We start from the raw sequence: 17,563 nt of genomic DNA on the forward strand, positions 1-17,563 counted from the left end.
GTTTGGTCTTGTGCAGGGTAGTTTGACCCATAGAGTTGTAGTTCATTAAACATTGCTGTAGGACCAATGTGACTGCGAACAAGCTTTGCGTCGTTCGATATGCTTATATCTTGATCGACCTTGAATAACTGAAGGTGCCCACGGTATCGCCGTTTCCTTCCTCGCTCAGAAAGGAACGAACGTCCCATGTCTAACAAAGAAGTATCGTCTAACTCTGTCGCCCGAGAGTTCGACATTCTCAGGCCATGGCCAAGGACTCTTCGTTCGCAAATTCTTCTCATTCTGCGCAGTTAAGAGAGAATCAAACTTGAATTCAGAGTCCACCTTCTGTTCAAAGGCCGCACAAATAGAGCCTCGCCGAAACATAACTTTTCTTCTCATTGTCCCTGCGTGATACCAAAGTCGACTTGCCCATTTGAAATCACTTGGATCGCGACCTTCTCCAATGTCCATCCATCTTGTAACGAACATTGCATTGCCATCTCTCCCATAGCCCTTGAAATCAACTCGGAACTCGGTGTAACAATGCTCGCAATATATGATGCCTTGCCTATTCTCATATCTCTCAATTGTGTCCGAATGCGGAATTTGTATTCCATACCTATACAGACCCAGCATTGTCGCGAACTGGATGTGAGGACAGATGTCAATGCCGCCGTGCCATGGGAGAGGGAGTTTTTGCGAGGATGGTATCATAAAAACTCTTTACTCGCGCACGAGGAGCGAGCCATCCTGGATTCGAGCTGTAGCTGAATATTGCTCTACAAAGCCACTGTGGACAGAGTTCGTCGTCCCGTAGGATAGAAGGTTGATCAAATTAGCAGTGTCGTGGCCCTGCCTGTGAGCTTTCATTGCCATTCGGAAGATCGTCGACGAGAACTCGAAGTGAGTCGCCGTTCTAACATCACTTCCTGAGTCCGCCTTCCAGCATGCCAACAAGGGCTTGCTAGTTAGGAACGTACGTCGAGACGGCAGATGGGTTTCGGCCGAGGACATAGAATGGAATTTGTTGCAATGCGGGCACAGGAGGTGGCAGGGAAGGTCTCGGTCTAAGAGTTGCAGAAACCCATTTACCACTGAACACTCAGCCTTCTTGAGGGGTTGCAGACATTGCATCTCAAGGCATGAATGGAGAGCATGGCAGGAAAGGGCTAAGCTCGCACCTGATTTAAGTGGGAGATAGCTTGCTATGTGGAGGATGAGCTCAGGTGGAAGCTTTCGGAAGGGTGACGCTTCAAGCGCGGGGGGTCTGGCTTCAGCTCCACGCCATTTAAGCAGCTCGAAGAAGTGTCGGATCATATCCATTTCGAAGGAGAAGCTCTTGACTGGAGGGGAGCTATATGTTGTGGATGAAGGTTAAAAAAGAAACGATGCAAGCGGCACCGGAGCGCCCAGATATCCTTAGCACCACAAGCTGGACGACTCTGGCTTGATCGGGAGACTATTGTAACCTTACCCGTACAATCACCCCGGTGGAGCGTAAAGGGGCTGCGTGGGGTTTGATGAGGCGATAAAAGGTGCTAGAGGCTGAGTGGTGTTCGGGCCTTGGTATGTTTTCTCAAGGTTGGAGGATATCGGTGGTTCGGACGCATGTTGGCTGAGCTGTAGAGAGTTGGAGGTCTGCGGTTGAGATAAAGAGCCGTTCGATGGCTGCAACGCCATTTCCAGAACACTTCTACCACGCTGTTGATGGGGCCGGATCACGCAGCTTGACTCACTCTAAAGTGACGCTCACAAATAAAGCCACGGCGATGAATTAGGATCCTCTTGGCTAGGGCATCGGGAAGATTGGTATCTCTCATGTCTCTGCTATGAACACGTCCGATGGCAGGAAAGTATGGGCGTTCGTAGAGCCACCATTGATTTGGTGGATATCAAGCCTAGCGGCCCAAGTGCCGGTGGTGTGACCTATGGCCGGGCGACAGCTTCGGCATATTCCATCGACATGATGAGCCATGAGGCTAAGGAGCTGCGCTTGTGGCCGATTAAATAAGTGAGGAGGTGGTTTATTAGTATAGACGCATTCGAAATCGGCTTCAGTCCTAAACACTCTATGATTTTATACTAGCCCCACATTGTCTGGTGCACTAGTATTATTATGGTTAGATGAATTTGACCCCTGCATTTAGTGACTTCGTCTGCTTGCTGAGGGGTGCAACGGGACAAGTGAACTAATACCTACGGAGTAAGGGTTTAGGTGATATTAGCGGTCCGGGCCCGGATTTCAACAGCAATCATCAAGATGGCTAATATTATACAGTATAGGTCACTTACACAATCAGCTTTCCGGTTTTCTTGCGCGCAACACAACTTTGTTCCTACACACCCCTTGCAGCGCTTGGCATCAACTTTAACTGATTGACCTTAGCTCAGAGCGGGGTATCCCTTGCAACACTAAGATGACAGAAACCGTCTAAGAGTGTTACTATGTATCTAGATACCTTTAGTGCCGTGCTATTACAGATGTCACTCAAAATGATGGACAATAAATCAGGGTGCAGGTTGCGCATGCCATTCCCTGAGGTCCTTAGACACCAATTATAGAGACTAGAAGGATTTAAGCTGCAAGTTGGTCACTACTTAATACTCAGCCACAGCTGAAATCCCTCTAAGGCTTGGACTTCCAACACTTGGCCCGATGTATCCATGGCCTGAACCAAGAGTATCATTCTTCGTGTCCTCATATCCGATATATGACTATCGACGAACTAGCAGAATACATCCTGATCATTCTGTTGAGTTGGTCTGCCAACATGAGACTCATCAGCATGCAGAATTGGGAGATAAAAGACTTCATCTCCGATGACCAAGTCCCACCATACGCCATTCTTTCCCACACTTGGGACGAAGGTGAAGTTAATTTTCAGCAGTGGGAAAACATGGAATTTTCCGACATCAGCCACACAAAAAGCTACAGCAAAATCAAGAAGTTCGGCGAGCAAGCAGCTATCGATGGATTTGACTGGGTATGGGTCGATACGTACGCTTATCTTAATCCGTGCCAATACTCCTAGGTGACTGACGAGACATAACAAGCTGCTGCATCGATAAGAAAAGTAGCGCCGAGTTGGCTGAAGCTATCAACGCAATGTTTCGATGGTACGAGAACGCCGCGGTTTGCTACGTCTACCTGTCCGATGCCATATGGTGTGCAGATGCAGCAATTATGAATGAGAGACTCCGTAAATGTCGCTGGTTTACTCGAGGATGGACACTGCAGGAACTTATCGCCCCTCGTAATGTTGAATTCTATTCAACGGATTGGCGGAAGATTGCAACAAAAGACGAACTTTGTGGCCTACTCTCATCAATCACGGGGATTGATGAACATATCCTCAGAGGCGCAAATCTTACAGATGTTAGCATAGCCAGACGAATGTCATGGGCTTCTCGCAGAAAAACCACCCGGACAGAAGACATGGCGTACTGCCTGCTTGGGATTTTCGATGTTAATCTTCCGCTGATTTACGGAGAAGGCCTCAAAGCCTTCCGAAGACTTCAAGAAGCTATCATGAACACAACACACGATCAGTCGCTGTTCGCATGGGGACGCATCGTCGACCATCCTTCCGGGCTTATCGATAGGGAACAAGAACTCGGTCTCAGCTTAATTCCATGGAAGCCTCCGCAACAGCGAGAGCCGCTTCTAGGGCTCTTCGCTGAGTCCCCCCAGGACTTCAACACTTCCAGTGAAATATCGCCCGTAGACCACGGATACGCGCATCATCTTAACCGACGGCGCCCCCCGACTATAGTCAACGGAGGCGCGCTTCTTGACCTCGTCATTTTAAAAACTCTCGCATCGGCTTTATACTGGGACCGCCCGGCCATCTCTCAGCCACACAAAGCTGAACTTGCTGTTTTGCTCTGCCGCGTCGGGAACACCGGGAGCCAACTCGTTGGATTGGTTTTGCACTCGTGGGGAGATGGTTATTACTCGCGTACAAAAGAACTTGTCCTTGTTGATATTTTTGTCAGTCATGCTCGTTTCCAAAGTTGGACACAAACCCGACATATCATGCCCCAACGCCCATTTCAACTCCGCAATGGTGACATTCTTCTCAGACGATGGATATCTCCGTTCAGGTGTATTGGGGTAGAGAGACCCACCACAAAGAGCGGTCCGGCTTGGCGTCATAAGTGGCATGATACAGTTCTGCGATTACAAGAGGATGTAGTTGGGGACGAAGAGATATCTTTTTTCTTCGAGATACCTTGGGGAGGAGGTGTTGCGATTACTCTGAGGAGGATCTCGAAGACTATGAAACCTATAGGCTCTCTTTTCATCGGTGCTTCGCCCTTCGAGACTACCGGTACCACCCTAAACGATGATATGGAACTGCCTAACTGGATACCGAAGCATGGAGCACCCTTTCGCTGTCCGGCATTCGGTCACGTAATGAAGATTCCGTCAGATACTTGGGAGCTCGAGGTTGAGGATCTGCCCCGAATATACGCCAAGGTCGACAGGGTGTTTCTCGACGAAGGAAGTGGTGCAGTTGACGTTGTGGATTTCATTATCAATTCGGACAGTCGCTCATGAGGCAGGATAAACTAAGTATATTTTCTCCCTGCCGCCGCGTAGATACACACCAATCTAGTTCACGGGATAGCGATTTAAATAATGAACCGAATGTGGAGATCTTGAAAATAAGTAAATTGATTTCTTGCCATTTATTTTAGATAAAAATGTTATGGGTAGCCGGTGACATAGTTATAAGTAGTGCGCGGTGCGAATTCCTTTTAAGGATAAAATTAAACAGAGGGGCTTGCCTCGAACGATGGTGTCTGCTGTGACTTCTGAATCTCTAAATCTCATTTTGTATTGATCGATTCTTTATTCTCCAGTCCTACCTCTTAATATTGACCGTGTTGAGAGTCGACTTGTGATCCGGTCCGCGCGCGCCGCCGAGTCGTAGAGGACAAATACCTTGCGCAAGCGATTTTGTCGAGAACCCGGTCGTTATGGTAGGAGGTAGCGTTCGGGCTTGGTAGTGTCGGGCGGTCTGTGGGGAAAGTTATTCAATATAGGTACACCCAGCTGACTGAATGGCGTTCGGAAGGGACCACAGGGCGTCTACATCAGCAGTGGTCAGAGATAATCGAAAACAATGAATTGCAGCTAGAGAACAGCTAGACTAACATTCCCTTCCCGCGAGGTTGTTGGCGCATGCCTACATCTGCTTGAAGACAGCCTACGATGCGATGTACCGGCCGGTTGCCGCAACTATCTGCCTCTCCCTCTTCTTCTTCGACTCTGCCAGTCGATGTGCCTTACAAGGCGTGTCGGGAGAGTCCTCTGACTAGTGCGTCTTCGCCAAGCCGCAGTCTACCAAGATCTGCTTGACGGCCCGCTCGAGCTCAGTCATGTCGAACCTGCCCTGGAGCTTGCCTCCAAATGTAACTCGGTGGCTCTTCTTCTCGAAGACTTTGTCGGACAGCGAAGTGTAGGCGTCAATGCAGTCGTCGACGGTCATCTACAGGCGGGCCAGCATGATCGCGATGAGGCCGCCGGTGCTGTGCTTACGTTCAAGGGTTCGTTCTTTGAGCTCCAGGCTGCCCGAAAGTGGTCTGGCGCGGTGATGGAAGAGTAGATTTGCATCCTTGGAGTTCTGGGGTAGATCGGGGGAGTAGGCGTATTCGAGGCTGAACAACATGTACTGTGCGGTACTGTATGATTCCGTGTCAATATCAAACGGAGGACGGGTTATTGCTCGAAGGCCCGCCAAACAGCCGGAAATGGGGCTCTATCATGATTAGCAGTAGAATTGACGGAGTGGAGGCCATGGAGCATCAACTACGGAACTTTCCGAAGTGTGGTTTGTACGGAGTAGTTGTAAGTACCGTGCAATGTTGGGACATAGGCATTGTACTCTAGGTAGTCAAGATAGCTAGGACCAGGATACATATATAGTACCTGTCTGGATATTCTCCGCCTGGAGGCCGTCGCTTCCAGGATCCAAGCTCTAGGGGGCGGATGCTCGATCTAGGTCGAGTAACGTAGCCTGTCGCAGGTAGAGTAGATGGATGGGCGCAGTGGCAATTTGCAAACAGAGGGATACATACCACAACCACTGTACTCTACTCCGTATGGCTCCCATGGCGCTGGCACTGGCAGATCCGCAACGGAAACGGGTGGATCACGGGGGGCGACGAGCCCAGATAAAGTTTCTGTTGCACGTCGCAATTCTTGCCCAGACGCCCAGCATCCGGTCTGGAGCAATCTGGAGTTGCTGGGTCGTGGTTTCACGCGTCCTCGGGAGCGAGGGCGTGAAAGCCATGAGTGAGGGACGAGATGTTCCACGACAGTCTGGCCCGCGTCTGCCGCCGAGTTCTTTGGTGGTCCAGCCCTATATTAAAAGCCCAGCTGAGAGCGTCGAGATGGTTGAGCCAGTCGGTTCGAGCCCCAACTTAACTTACGAAGTACCAGGCGTGGGGAATCGCCTACGGCGGCAACTTGATACTGCGTAGATGGTGTTCGACGGGAATCTATAAAAGAATACAAAACACCGAACGAGACATCTTCGGTCCCGAGAAGATACTTCGGTACGGCCCCAAGTACGGCGTACGGAATGAAGATGCCCATCGTACGGAGTACTAAACGCACTACCGGAGTCGAAAGTCTTGAGGATTGCGACAACACAACCTGAAAAGTTGCCACTCCTCCCACTCAGTCCCCTCAGTCCACGCCACAGCCTGTGGCGACGACCAAAGGACGCACCCGTACCTGAAAAGAAGAAGAAAAGACGACGCGTAATACCGCTGTCTGATGGCTACTGCCCAATCACCAACCGTCGAAGCCCCCCATCAAGTCGCACGGCTTTCCTGTTCATGGTCCTAACCAGCCTAATTCCTTAATTCCGTATATGAGATGAGTAGTGAGTACGTATACCCATTGCTGGCTGTGTGAATCATCGACGGAGTGGGCGAATATCTATTCCGCTGTTGACGACGCTTGTGCTTGCCTGTAGGTTTGGTTTCTATCTCTCTACTATATATATATATATATATGTTCTTCTTGCTCCTTTCCTTCCTTCAATACACACACATCCTCCTCTAGCTTTCCAACAGAGTAGCTTGCCTCCTCAAATCACTTAAACACAACACAATTCAGTACATACGCAAATATGGCATACAACAACAACTACCAACAAGGTCCCTTCTGGGACTTTGCACGATCATTCGGTCAGAACGGAGCAGGCGTTGACCATCCTGCCGATGGCTTTGGCTCTTTTGGGCCCCCGCCATATCAAGCACACCACGGAGGCTTTGGCTTTGGCGGACCACCAGGAGGCTGGGGTTCAGGAGCCTTTGGCTCTGGTCCCTGGGCCCGTGGCGGCCACCACGGCCGTCGTGGACGACATTGCCACCGCCGTGATGGCTCTCATGAGGGACATCGACGACGATCTCGAGATCCACCCGCGGATGGGGAAAATCCCGACGACTCAGAGGAGAGAGAGAGTTCGCCCCATGGCCGTCGTGGCAGGCGAGGTCACCATGGTAGAGGAGGGCATCGCGGTGGATGGGGAGGCCATGGCCCCAGAGGACCACCCCCATTCGGAGGGTTTGGTGGTATTGACCTGAACGGTTTGATGGCGGCCCTCTCTACCCACCCATTGGCACAGACATTCCGCGACTATGCTGGACAAGCTGGTTTTGCGGCCGGTGGCCCACAGCGATCAGGGGAGACACCCGAAGATGTCGACACCGAGAACACCTTCATCCCACCCATCGATGTCTTCTCCACCGAGAAGCAGTTCGTGCTGCATGTGGCTTTGCCAGGAGCCCGCAAGGAAGACGTGGGAGTCAACTGGGATGAAGAGAAAGGAGTTTTGAACTTGGCCGGCGTGGTATATCGCCAAGGAGACGAGGCGTTTTTGGAGACGTTGACCCAGAGCGAGAGAAAGGTCGGCATGTTTGAGCGCACGATTAAGCTCCCGCCTGGAGATGGGGAGAAGGAGGAAGTCGATGGCGATGCCATCACTGCTAAATTAGAAGATGGGATCTTGGTTGTCACTGTGCCCAAAGTGGAGAAGGAGTGGACAGAGGTCAAGAGAGTTGATATCGAATAGACCATGGTATCATAGCTTGGTAGTTGGGAGTCTGGGCTGGCGTTCGGAATTTGGGGATAATGATGGGTCTTTGAACTGTTTTCATTGATATGATACTTTGTGTATTGGCAACGTAAAAGACACTTCGTCGAAAGAAAATAAAGAAAAAATATCTGGATTGGACTTGCTTAATTGCCTTGAACGTGACTGAAAATTGACGAGTAATAATACTACAAATTTCGTATAATAGCTAACGTCTATCCCTGCATGCCGGAATGACTTCATAGTTTAGGGGTATTAAATCTCACTATATAAATATATAAAGTTATAAACGTCCGTCCCTAGGTGGCGAGAAACCCGCCGTGCCGAGACGAATCTATTATTTAGGGGTCTCAAATTTCTCCCTTGCAAGTATATAAAGTTATAATTAGTATACCGTTATTCTTTAGCTGTTTCTCTACAGGTGTTCAGTTTACTATAAGAAAATACTATTAATCGTCCTGTCGACAGCGTCGAAAGCCACTTTAGCTATTCCCCCTTACTTTATTATAACTATTAGCTTATCTTCGAATTTCAGAGTTATAGTACGAAGGTATTATTAAGAAAGAATATAACTCTAAGTTTGAAAACACGGAGTACAGTAAAAGTCGAAATCGACGTTAGTACGAACACTCAATGATTTTAAGTTTCGGTCCACGTTTTATACACTAGAACTATCACCGCTAGCCCAGCTTGCATCTTGCATTAGCTTACTTCCTTGGCTTCCAGACATCACACGTGAAAGCTACATTACGGCCTACGTAAGGACTCAAGGACATTGGCAGGCATCAGGCCGCAATCGGCCTTGGTCTACAGTATCACATAATAGAATGACTTGTTGCCTAAGGATTGTAGTTAGCCTTATACAATGAACGGCAATCCACCTTATATATAATAGATAGTTTATTTTTCTTGACTGACAAATGGAGCTTTAATCTCAAAAGTAATAACCTCCCTCAATCCACTTCCTAGCAGCGGCAAAGAAAGTTCTTCCCTTGCCCTCTCTATTTCCTGAAACCCGCACTTCTTTAGTACCTTCATGCTATTTAAATTCTCGCCGTCCGTCTTAGCAATGATTCTATCAGCCGTCGGCCGCAGCTTCCAAAAGCGCTTGACAAACTCCAACACTGCCTCTGTGGCATATCCACAACCCCAGGCTGACGGGTGGAAGGTATAACCCAGCTCGGCGACCGGAGAGGTACGATACACGCCAAGCACGCCAATCATAGGCCCATTCTCTTGGTCTGATATATCTGATCGAATGAAAACCGCATAGTTCTCCCCGTCCGGGTTGCGGTTAGGTAGAAGTCCACCCATCCATTTCTCGCTTTCCTCTAGTGTTTTACAGATGCCACGAGAGCTTATACTTCGTTAGTTCAATATACATCACTTCATTAGTATGCTACTAACCTCCACTGGGTCGCCTCGCTATTAGACCAGATATTGTGGAATCCTTCCAAGTGTTCGGCAGCTATCTTACGGAGACTAAGCCGAGGGGTCTCCATGTTCCACTTGACTCATGTATGGAAATGAAGTATGTAATGAACGAATAGATTTAGAGCGTGTAAGACACATCAATAGGCAATATAGCTGGTAATTATTGCAGATAATTGTATTGCCAGACGTCCAGCTCGAGTTTATGCTTAGGTTTGCTAAATCCTCCACATGCAAGAGTTTATGTTCGAAGGAATAAAGTATTGCCGATGTCAGCTAATACTTAGGCAGCAACCGCATTTCACGTGTATCGCTCAAGAGCAGGGGAAGCAAGCTAATGCGGGGTTTGAAGCATAAGTAGCCATAAGAGTGCTAGCGCAAGTGAAATATGGAGCCAGACATAAAATCATTGAGTGCTCGGACTGACACCGATTTCGACTTTCACTGTACAAGGAAACCTATATGCTGGGTTTATCCGGACAAAGGGGGGAGGTACACAAGACGCCAAGCGAGTTTATTGTGCTTATGCCTTCGAAATTTAGCTGAAAGCTACTGTAAATAAGAAGGTTAGTCGAAGATAAGAGAGCGCGTGCCTTCGGCCTTTTGTTGTTCCATTCGGCCCAATTTTAATCCGTTCCCGATTGTTTCAGATAGTGTTAAGTGGTCACGTGCAATACTTTCTTACACTGTGTTTCTGCTTTGTACAGTAACTTACTCCCTCGACAAACTCGGACTAGGCAGGCAAGAGAGCATCCATATCGGGCTACTGTCGCAGATTCTACAGTACTGCAAAAAGCAACACGTGGTAATGTGTTTCATGGTGTCGCTTCATCCAATTATGGGGGTGAGGCAACCCAAGCTGGGCGTTCCTCAGCCTCGCACACCAACGTGGACACAGAAAAGCATTTACTTCGTAATCCTCATCAACTTCTAGCTACATTCGACACCTCTACAACACTGGCATCACTGAACTTTTATCAATATGTCCTTCGGATGGTCTGCCGGCGACATTGTTTCTGGCATCAGCACACTCGTAAAAGTCGGCAAGGCTCTTAAAGAGACCGGTGGCGCTTCTAGTAAGTACCAGGAAGCCTTATCCTTTCTCACAAGCGTTGAAGCGACCTTGAGAGGTCTAGAGACGATCGTTACGAGTAATCCAGATCTCATCTTGAATGATGAGTTGGTGGAACAGGCACGTCTACTGAAGTCTGCTATGGACGACTTCAGAAAGAAGGTTGACAAGTACGATCTCTCTCTCGGCTCAGACTCCGAAAGACGTAAAGTCAGGAGAATCCCAAGGGAAGTTCAATTTGCGTTATCAGAGAAGATCAAGGAGCTCCGAACCGCAATCACACAGCCTCAACTGGTTCTCGATGTTTGCATCAATCTTCAAACGCTGTAAGTTTGGTCCCCCAAGATAAATACGACGAATACCACCAACTATTAATAGATCATCTATTCTCGAGCTTTCGCAATCGAACGCTCTATCCCAAGACAGCATTCGGACGTTGATAACTAAGATTTCCGACTCACTAGCGACGATGAAACAATCTGTAGAGATGCAATCAATGCAAAGCACCGCTACAAACCAGGACCTTCGGCGAGGGCAGGAAAACATTGCACAATCTATGCAGAAATTTTCCACTTTAACGAATAATCGCTTGGAGATACTTCTCCAGAAGGACAGTACGCCTCAAGTTCCAGGTGTCACGCCACTACAAGTTGCAACAAGTGCGGTCCATATTGTTGCCACTGGAATTGCAAGCGCAATGGCAAGCGCAATGGGAACTTTAGCAGCCCTTCATTTCTATGCCCCGAAGTCCCATCAGCAATGCGAGGCACCGTCTTCAGACCTTGTAAGATGTGCACCTAACTCGCCAGTGCCGGCCAGATCTCCTTCCGACGAAATGACCTGTAAAGAAGCGCTTGCTCGTGCCGCTAGATGTTCAAGCTATAATTTGGAAGAAGTCCCGAGCGACAGGCAATATCGTGCTGGCGCTCCTCAGAAAACAAACCAGGTTGCTAATCCGGGTTCCCATATGGAAAGTGACAGGGACATCCACGATCCACAGGCTGTTCCCTCCTCTGTTGTACATTTTGGCTCTGATCTCTTTATTAATGCACTTGAGCTACTTGCTACTACGCAGATGCGCACCTTTGCATTACAGGCGCAAGACCTAGGAGGAGTGGTCGACGAACCACACAAATCAAAACACCATTCGAAAAAGCTCCCCTCGAAACAGTCTTCCGCAATATCGTCTTCCACGATATTGTCTTCCCCGAGATGCTCTTTCATGAAACTGCCTCTCACGAAATTGTCTTCCGCCAAAATGTCTTCCGCACCCGAAGAGCAGGTTGATGGTATGGAATGGGAGTGGATGTGTTGCCAATGCCTACTACCCATATCCCTATGCATGACCATCGAAATGGATTGCTGCCCCGACTGCTGTCATATTAAGTGCGAGGATTGCACATTTGAGTATCATGGTACGCATTGAGAATGAGGAAAGGCGAGGAGGCGGAGAATATGTCGGTTTAGGCAATGAAAGTTAGAAAAAGAATTATTGGTAGAGAACACAATGATAGGGTGGATAGTATGGAAATGGCAGGCTTGACGTATAACATTAGGGGCCGATGGGATGTAGCTGCAAGTGATAGAGACTCGCAAGAAGAAACTCGGTGCGGACCATCCAGACACGCTGACCAGCATGAACGATTTGTCATTTACGTGGAAAGGAAACGCACAGGAAGGGCTAGTTGGTCACGTGTAATACATTCTTTTTTACACTGTATTTCTGTTTTGTGCCAGTTCGTCTAAATCCTTCGCATCGTCCAGGTACTCCAGATACAGCTGATGGATACATCGGTCTGCTCATTTCGAAGGCTTCGTGTGAGCCACAGGCTAGCACCCATGTTATGTTATAGCATATTATACTATATTTATATAAAATATAGCGTTCTTCTAGAAGTTACTATGCGTAGCTACATGTCCGTTTTCGCTCTGAGCTGAGCTGCTATTCGTTCCTATCCCCATCTTCATCATCGCAGTAAGTTAGTATGAGCGACCGCGCCAGTGAAGCCCTTGTAGATGCCTCTCTGCCGGGAGTGCCCTAAACATATAATACTATATCAAAATACAGTAGAGTCCCTCTTTTTATTCTCCATTATTATATATATAGGCGACGCTGGAAAGAATAGAAAGCCCAACGTCAAAAAATATCTCATTCCGTCGGGAAAGAAAGCTCAAAGAATTTTTGAAAATAATATCTAACTTTAGAAATCTTATACGAATAAAGTTTTTATTTTCATTAATCTTTAGTATCGCTTACTAGCGTTCTACGACGAACCCTTCCTTCCTTACTTTAGATTATTTCAATTATACGTCGATTACTTTATTTCTATCGAGTTAGTAACCGCCGTCGCAGAAAATATAAGAACTATATAATATAGTTTAAATAAAAAGAATGAATCTTCTATAATATTCTATATATAATAATTTAATATATTTAGAAATTGTATTTATAATAATATCTTAAAAATATATAAATATTTATTCTTTTAAACTTTTCTTTATTAAAGTTATAAAATTATATATAATAGAATATAAAATACTTTACTAAAACAGCTAAATCTTATAATTTAATAGCTTGACTACTTCGATATACTTATTCTCTGAAGCTTAGTATAGAGGTGTCCTTCCGTCTACGTCAGCTATAGCTGGATCAGCCCCTTTCTCGAGCAGTAGCTTGACTACCTCGACGTGCCCGCTCCTTGAAGCCTGGTAGAGAGCCGTCCATCCGCCCCCGTTAGCCGCAGTTAGATAGGCACCCTTCCCGAGCAGCAGCTTGACTACCTCGACGTGCCCGTTCTCTGAGGCCAAGTAGAGGGCCGTCCATCTGCCCCTGTCAGCTGCGACTAGATCGGCACCCTTCTCGAGCAGCAGCTTGACTACCTCGACATGCCCCTTCCCTGAGGCCCGGTAGAGGGGCGTCCATCCGCCATCGTCAGCCGCGGCTGGATTAGCTTCCTTCTCGAGTAGCAGCTTGACCACCTCGACGTGTCCGCTCCCTGAAGCTTGGTGGAAGGGCGTCTCTCCACTCTTGGTAGCCGCGTTTAGATCGGCCCCCTTCTCGAGTAGCAGCTTGACTACCTCGACGTGCCCGTTCCTTGAGGCCCAGTAGAGGGGCGTCCAGCCGTTCTTGTCTTTACTATTCGGCATATATCCTCCTAACTCAATCAGCAAAGAAAGTAGTATCTCGTCGCCATACTCTGCAGCATAAGAGGGAACACTCTTCCGCTGTGAAAAACAGAAGCTGCGTCCGAAGTTGGCCCACTTGTTTCTATCCTGGCAGTACTGTTTGCATAGGTTATAAAGCGGAGACTTCGAAGGCTGGGTTTCTGCTTGGATATCTAAAAAACTGCAGATAGCTTTACTACTTTTAGTAGCAAGCGCCGCAAAAAAAGGCAGTCCATAACGCTCATCCTCGATATTGAAGCAGGATTTCCTCTCAGGATGAACTCGTATAAGGTCTGCCAAGTTCTTCTCCGCAAGAAGATAAAGCATACTAACTGACATTGTATATCGCCGAACTTTGTCTTTTTCGAGAGCATTATTGAGCCATATCCATCGTGGAAGAGGAAAATCCGAAAAAAAGCCCGCTTGGTCTACCCCATTCTGCTGAGCGCTATTAGAGTGTGAAAGAATATTGATAACCGAATATTCGAAGAACGGAAACTTCATCCTAATAACATCTCGCATTTCTTTTGTCTCGGACGTCGACTGCGGTAGAGGGTCCGGTATATCGACGTCTTTCTCGATTAAAGTATTCAATTGAGCCAAGCAACAATTTCTCAAATTTTCGTGGCTATGCCCCACGAAATTGCCGGAAGCCCCAGACCATTGGTCCTCATATTTACCTAGTAGGAAGTCTCGAACAGATTCGTGGATAAACTGGACCTCGGAGGCCTTCCGCGTGACTTCGGCCAAGCCTTTAGAAGAATTTCTGACGAAAGTTTTCATTTGGTCTAAATCTATATCTTCTTGATCCCAACAACTCGAGTATTTTTTGTCGAGAGTAAGCTGGATAGCGAAGTAGAGCTCTTGTGGCTTAAGTGGACGAGTCGCGAAAAGGACCCATCTAAGACAGACTTGCAATTGTTCAAGGTTTTCTCCGTCTCGTGTAAGGATCATCTCAAATAAGTCGGCCAGTTTGGGCGGGATTTCCTTAAGACGCTCACGGATTTTCTTGATTGAAATAGAATTGCCAGGATATTTAGCGTTGAGAATATCAAGAACCAAGACGACCCAGAGGAAAATACCGGAAGATTTCTCGAAGATTTCGGACCCAAGTGACTCGGCTTGCTTTGACTTGCCTAGCCTGAGTTTCGATTTGATATATTGTTTGATATCTTCCATATGCCCGGTTTGACCATCGAGGGTGACTTCGACGCCCTTCTGGATAACGACCGTCGGATATTGCCGACTCGAGAAACATATTTGCAGCTGAACCTGCGTTTCTCTCGCGCGATCGCATAAATCCTCAAAAAAAGAAAGCATATCCGTAACCTGGCTCTGGTCGCACTCATCTAGCGCATCAACAAATATCGTCAATGACCGACTCCCAAGCTTCTGAATAGCATGTGCCAATGTCTGCTTTAACGCCTCCTCATGCCATCCATTCCGCTGGATGCCCCTCGCACCATCGGCTGTCATCCACTCTAAACTATCTCTTAACTCCACCGCCTTCTCGAACAGCTGGTGGAGAAGGGAGCGGTAAAGACCCTTTGTCGACTTCTCCTCGACCGTGCCCCGCGCGAGGAAGAAGAACGAGAGCGTGATTGGTGAGGGATCGCCTTTTGCGCCGACCTTGGTCTTTTCGAAGAGGAATTTCATTAGAGTTGACTTCCCCGTGCCAGGATTGCCTTTGATCCAAAGGAGGCCATTGTGGTCTGACTGTTGCGCCACGTCGTTCCAGGATGTGTATTCGGGTTTGGTGAGGAACCAGCGGCAGGTTGTTCCTTGAGCGGCTGTTAGACTTGTCAGGCGCTCGTCGATTTTTGTGAAGTAGAGCTGGTCTATCAGCGACTGTTTCGTGGTGGCGTCGATATTATGCACAGAGTCTTCAAAATAGATTGGCGTTTCAGGATTAAGAGAATTCGAGTTGCGAGAAGAAGGAACAGACGACTGGCAGTGTAGAGTCTTCAATCGTTTAGTGGAACCTGAAGTAAGCGGCGAAAGAGTCGATAGGTTTCCGCGATTCCGCTTCCTTTCACGTTTATGAAGCTCCTCTTCAAGCCTATCAAATGCTTCGTCCTTCCCTTCGCCGTAGATGAGTGGCATAGAGACGCCAAAAATGCCCAGTAGCGAGTACGCCTTGTCTTCCTGGCGAAAAGTCTCACGATTTGCTGCCCACGACATTCGCTCAGCGAAGCTGAAATCACGTAACGGGCTTCCTCGAAGGGCCTTGACCGGAATTTCCGTTGCCTCGCAGATATATCCTTCTAAGGATATCTTATTACCTAATAGCTCCCCTTCTTTCGAGAAGAACTCAACTGATGCCGGCGCAATAAGCTCTTGTAGAGTCCAGCCTCGAGTAAACCATTCGCTTCTCCGAAATGTCAATTCCCAGGGCTCGTTGAACCCGTCGGCCGAATCGGAGCGAGATCGCGAAACATCTGGCAAATAAACGTAGCACTTGGTCGCATCCTGGTACCAGCGAAACATCGAGTTAATAGCCTCTGCGAGTTCAGTGCTATTCGATTTATCGATACAGCAAGTGTCCACCCAAAAGTATTGTAAACCGTCGCGCCTCGCCTGTTCTCCACAGAAGTCTATCTTGCTATAGCCAGCCTTTTTCTGGCTTGTACTATCCATCAGATCCTTGAAAATGACCTCCTCCGCTCCCCATCTGTGCGAAAGTATAGCATACTTGGGTATATTGCTCTCAAAGAACTCGGCCAGGCTGAGCTTGCCATCGTTGTCATAGTATAGTAGACGCATTATTCGACTAGGTTCGAGGATCGTAAGAGAGAGGGTTCTCGGTAGTCATAGTCATGGAGCCGTCGAAATAGCATAGATGCGAAGTGAGGTTAAGATTGGGAAGAGGACGTCGGGTTGAGGCTGGCGCACTCAGCTGAGTGGCAGCCTCGCGGCAATACCATCGTCGTACATCACTCTTAGCGCGCAAGACCTGGCATTCGCTCGGGCTCACCACTGGAAGTCATAGTTGGCATAGGATATTTGAAATGTACCCTCGATTGAGCCATGATTTGTTCGACAGAAATCTGGGATCCTGAATCTACATTCGATCCGCTATTTAGATGGTGTCCAAGCTTCTACTTGACATTTACTTTCAAATTCAGCGCTTGCTTGCGTCACTAGATGCGGGTAAGAGCGGGTACACTGCTGCAAGGTCGATGGTTGGCCAACGGGTAGTGTGTTCCTGAGAACTTGTGCTGAGGCAGAGTGGTGGCCCATTAGGCTTGGCCGTCGCCTGCGGGCTTTGACCTTTAGCCTAGTTAGTATATAACACATTTTACTGTGTCTCAATGACGTCCTTAAATCTTAAAACGTCCTCAGTAATATAATAATTGATTTAATTAAACTGTAATTGATCTTAGAATTAACTCGTATCACACGGAAGCCAGTTTTCTATCCCTGATTCTCATTTTACCCTTCGCTTTTTGAAGGCGTGCTCGTAGGAAACAAAACAAACGTAACGTCTATCCCTGCGTGCCGAAAAACCTCTGTATGCCGAAAAGAATAGTAGGTACTTCGACTTTAAACATCTCAACTCTATGCACATATTAATATCTTAAATATTTTGGGTATAAGTCGTGTTCTATAGCTACTCCTAAATACTTTAAACCCCTCCTACTAGAAATTTATATTTGCGTCGTCGCTATCGCGCCTGATTTGCAGAGAGTTCCCCTTTATAGCGTAATAAAGTTCCCTTACCACAGCTCCACTATTAAGCTCTTATCACTCCTAATACTTATAAAATGGTTGTATCCGAGCTTTAAGGCTTCAGTACTATGTT

At 47.6% G+C, this 17,563-nt stretch overlaps 5 protein-coding genes across 5 annotated transcripts; 4 read left to right on the plus strand and 1 right to left on the minus strand.

Annotated features, from left to right (window-relative positions):
* Positions 1 to 2,753: 2,753 nt before the first annotated feature.
* Positions 2,754 to 4,543, plus strand: BP5553_07774 (Uncharacterized protein; the record flags this gene model as incomplete). Its single annotated transcript, XM_032016397.1, has 2 exons — positions 2,754 to 2,980; positions 3,037 to 4,543. The coding sequence occupies 2 exons, from the start codon at positions 2,754 to 2,756 to the stop codon at positions 4,541 to 4,543; spliced, it is 1,734 nt and encodes a 577-aa protein (XP_031867628.1).
* A 662-nt stretch (positions 4,544 to 5,205) lies between these two features.
* On the plus strand, positions 5,206 to 5,594 carry BP5553_07775 (uncharacterized protein; the record flags this gene model as incomplete). Its single annotated transcript, XM_032016398.1, has 2 exons — positions 5,206 to 5,306; positions 5,366 to 5,594. 2 exons carry the CDS (start codon positions 5,206 to 5,208, stop codon positions 5,592 to 5,594), a joined length of 330 nt encoding a protein of 109 aa, XP_031867629.1.
* A 1,533-nt stretch (positions 5,595 to 7,127) lies between these two features.
* On the plus strand, positions 7,128 to 8,072 carry BP5553_07776 (uncharacterized protein; the record flags this gene model as incomplete). The annotated part of the gene is made up of 1 exon (XM_032016399.1): positions 7,128 to 8,072. The coding sequence occupies one exon, from the start codon at positions 7,128 to 7,130 to the stop codon at positions 8,070 to 8,072; it is 945 nt and encodes a 314-aa protein (XP_031867630.1).
* A 2,434-nt stretch (positions 8,073 to 10,506) lies between these two features.
* BP5553_07777 (Uncharacterized protein) lies at positions 10,507 to 12,449 on the plus strand (the record flags this gene model as incomplete). Its single annotated transcript, XM_032016400.1, has 3 exons — positions 10,507 to 10,922; positions 10,975 to 11,885; positions 12,334 to 12,449. The coding sequence occupies 3 exons, from the start codon at positions 10,507 to 10,509 to the stop codon at positions 12,447 to 12,449; spliced, it is 1,443 nt and encodes a 480-aa protein (XP_031867631.1).
* A 754-nt stretch (positions 12,450 to 13,203) lies between these two features.
* Positions 13,204 to 16,524, minus strand: BP5553_07778 (uncharacterized protein; the record flags this gene model as incomplete). The annotated part of the gene is made up of 1 exon (XM_032016401.1): positions 13,204 to 16,524. One exon carries the CDS (start codon positions 16,522 to 16,524, stop codon positions 13,204 to 13,206), a length of 3,321 nt encoding a protein of 1,106 aa, XP_031867632.1.
* Positions 16,525 to 17,563: the final 1,039 nt, after the last annotated feature.

This window comes from Venustampulla echinocandica (genome assembly GCF_003357145.1).
Source record: "Venustampulla echinocandica strain BP 5553 chromosome Unknown scaffold_6, whole genome shotgun sequence".
Taxonomy (NCBI): domain Eukaryota; kingdom Fungi; phylum Ascomycota; class Leotiomycetes; order Helotiales; family Pleuroascaceae; genus Venustampulla; species Venustampulla echinocandica.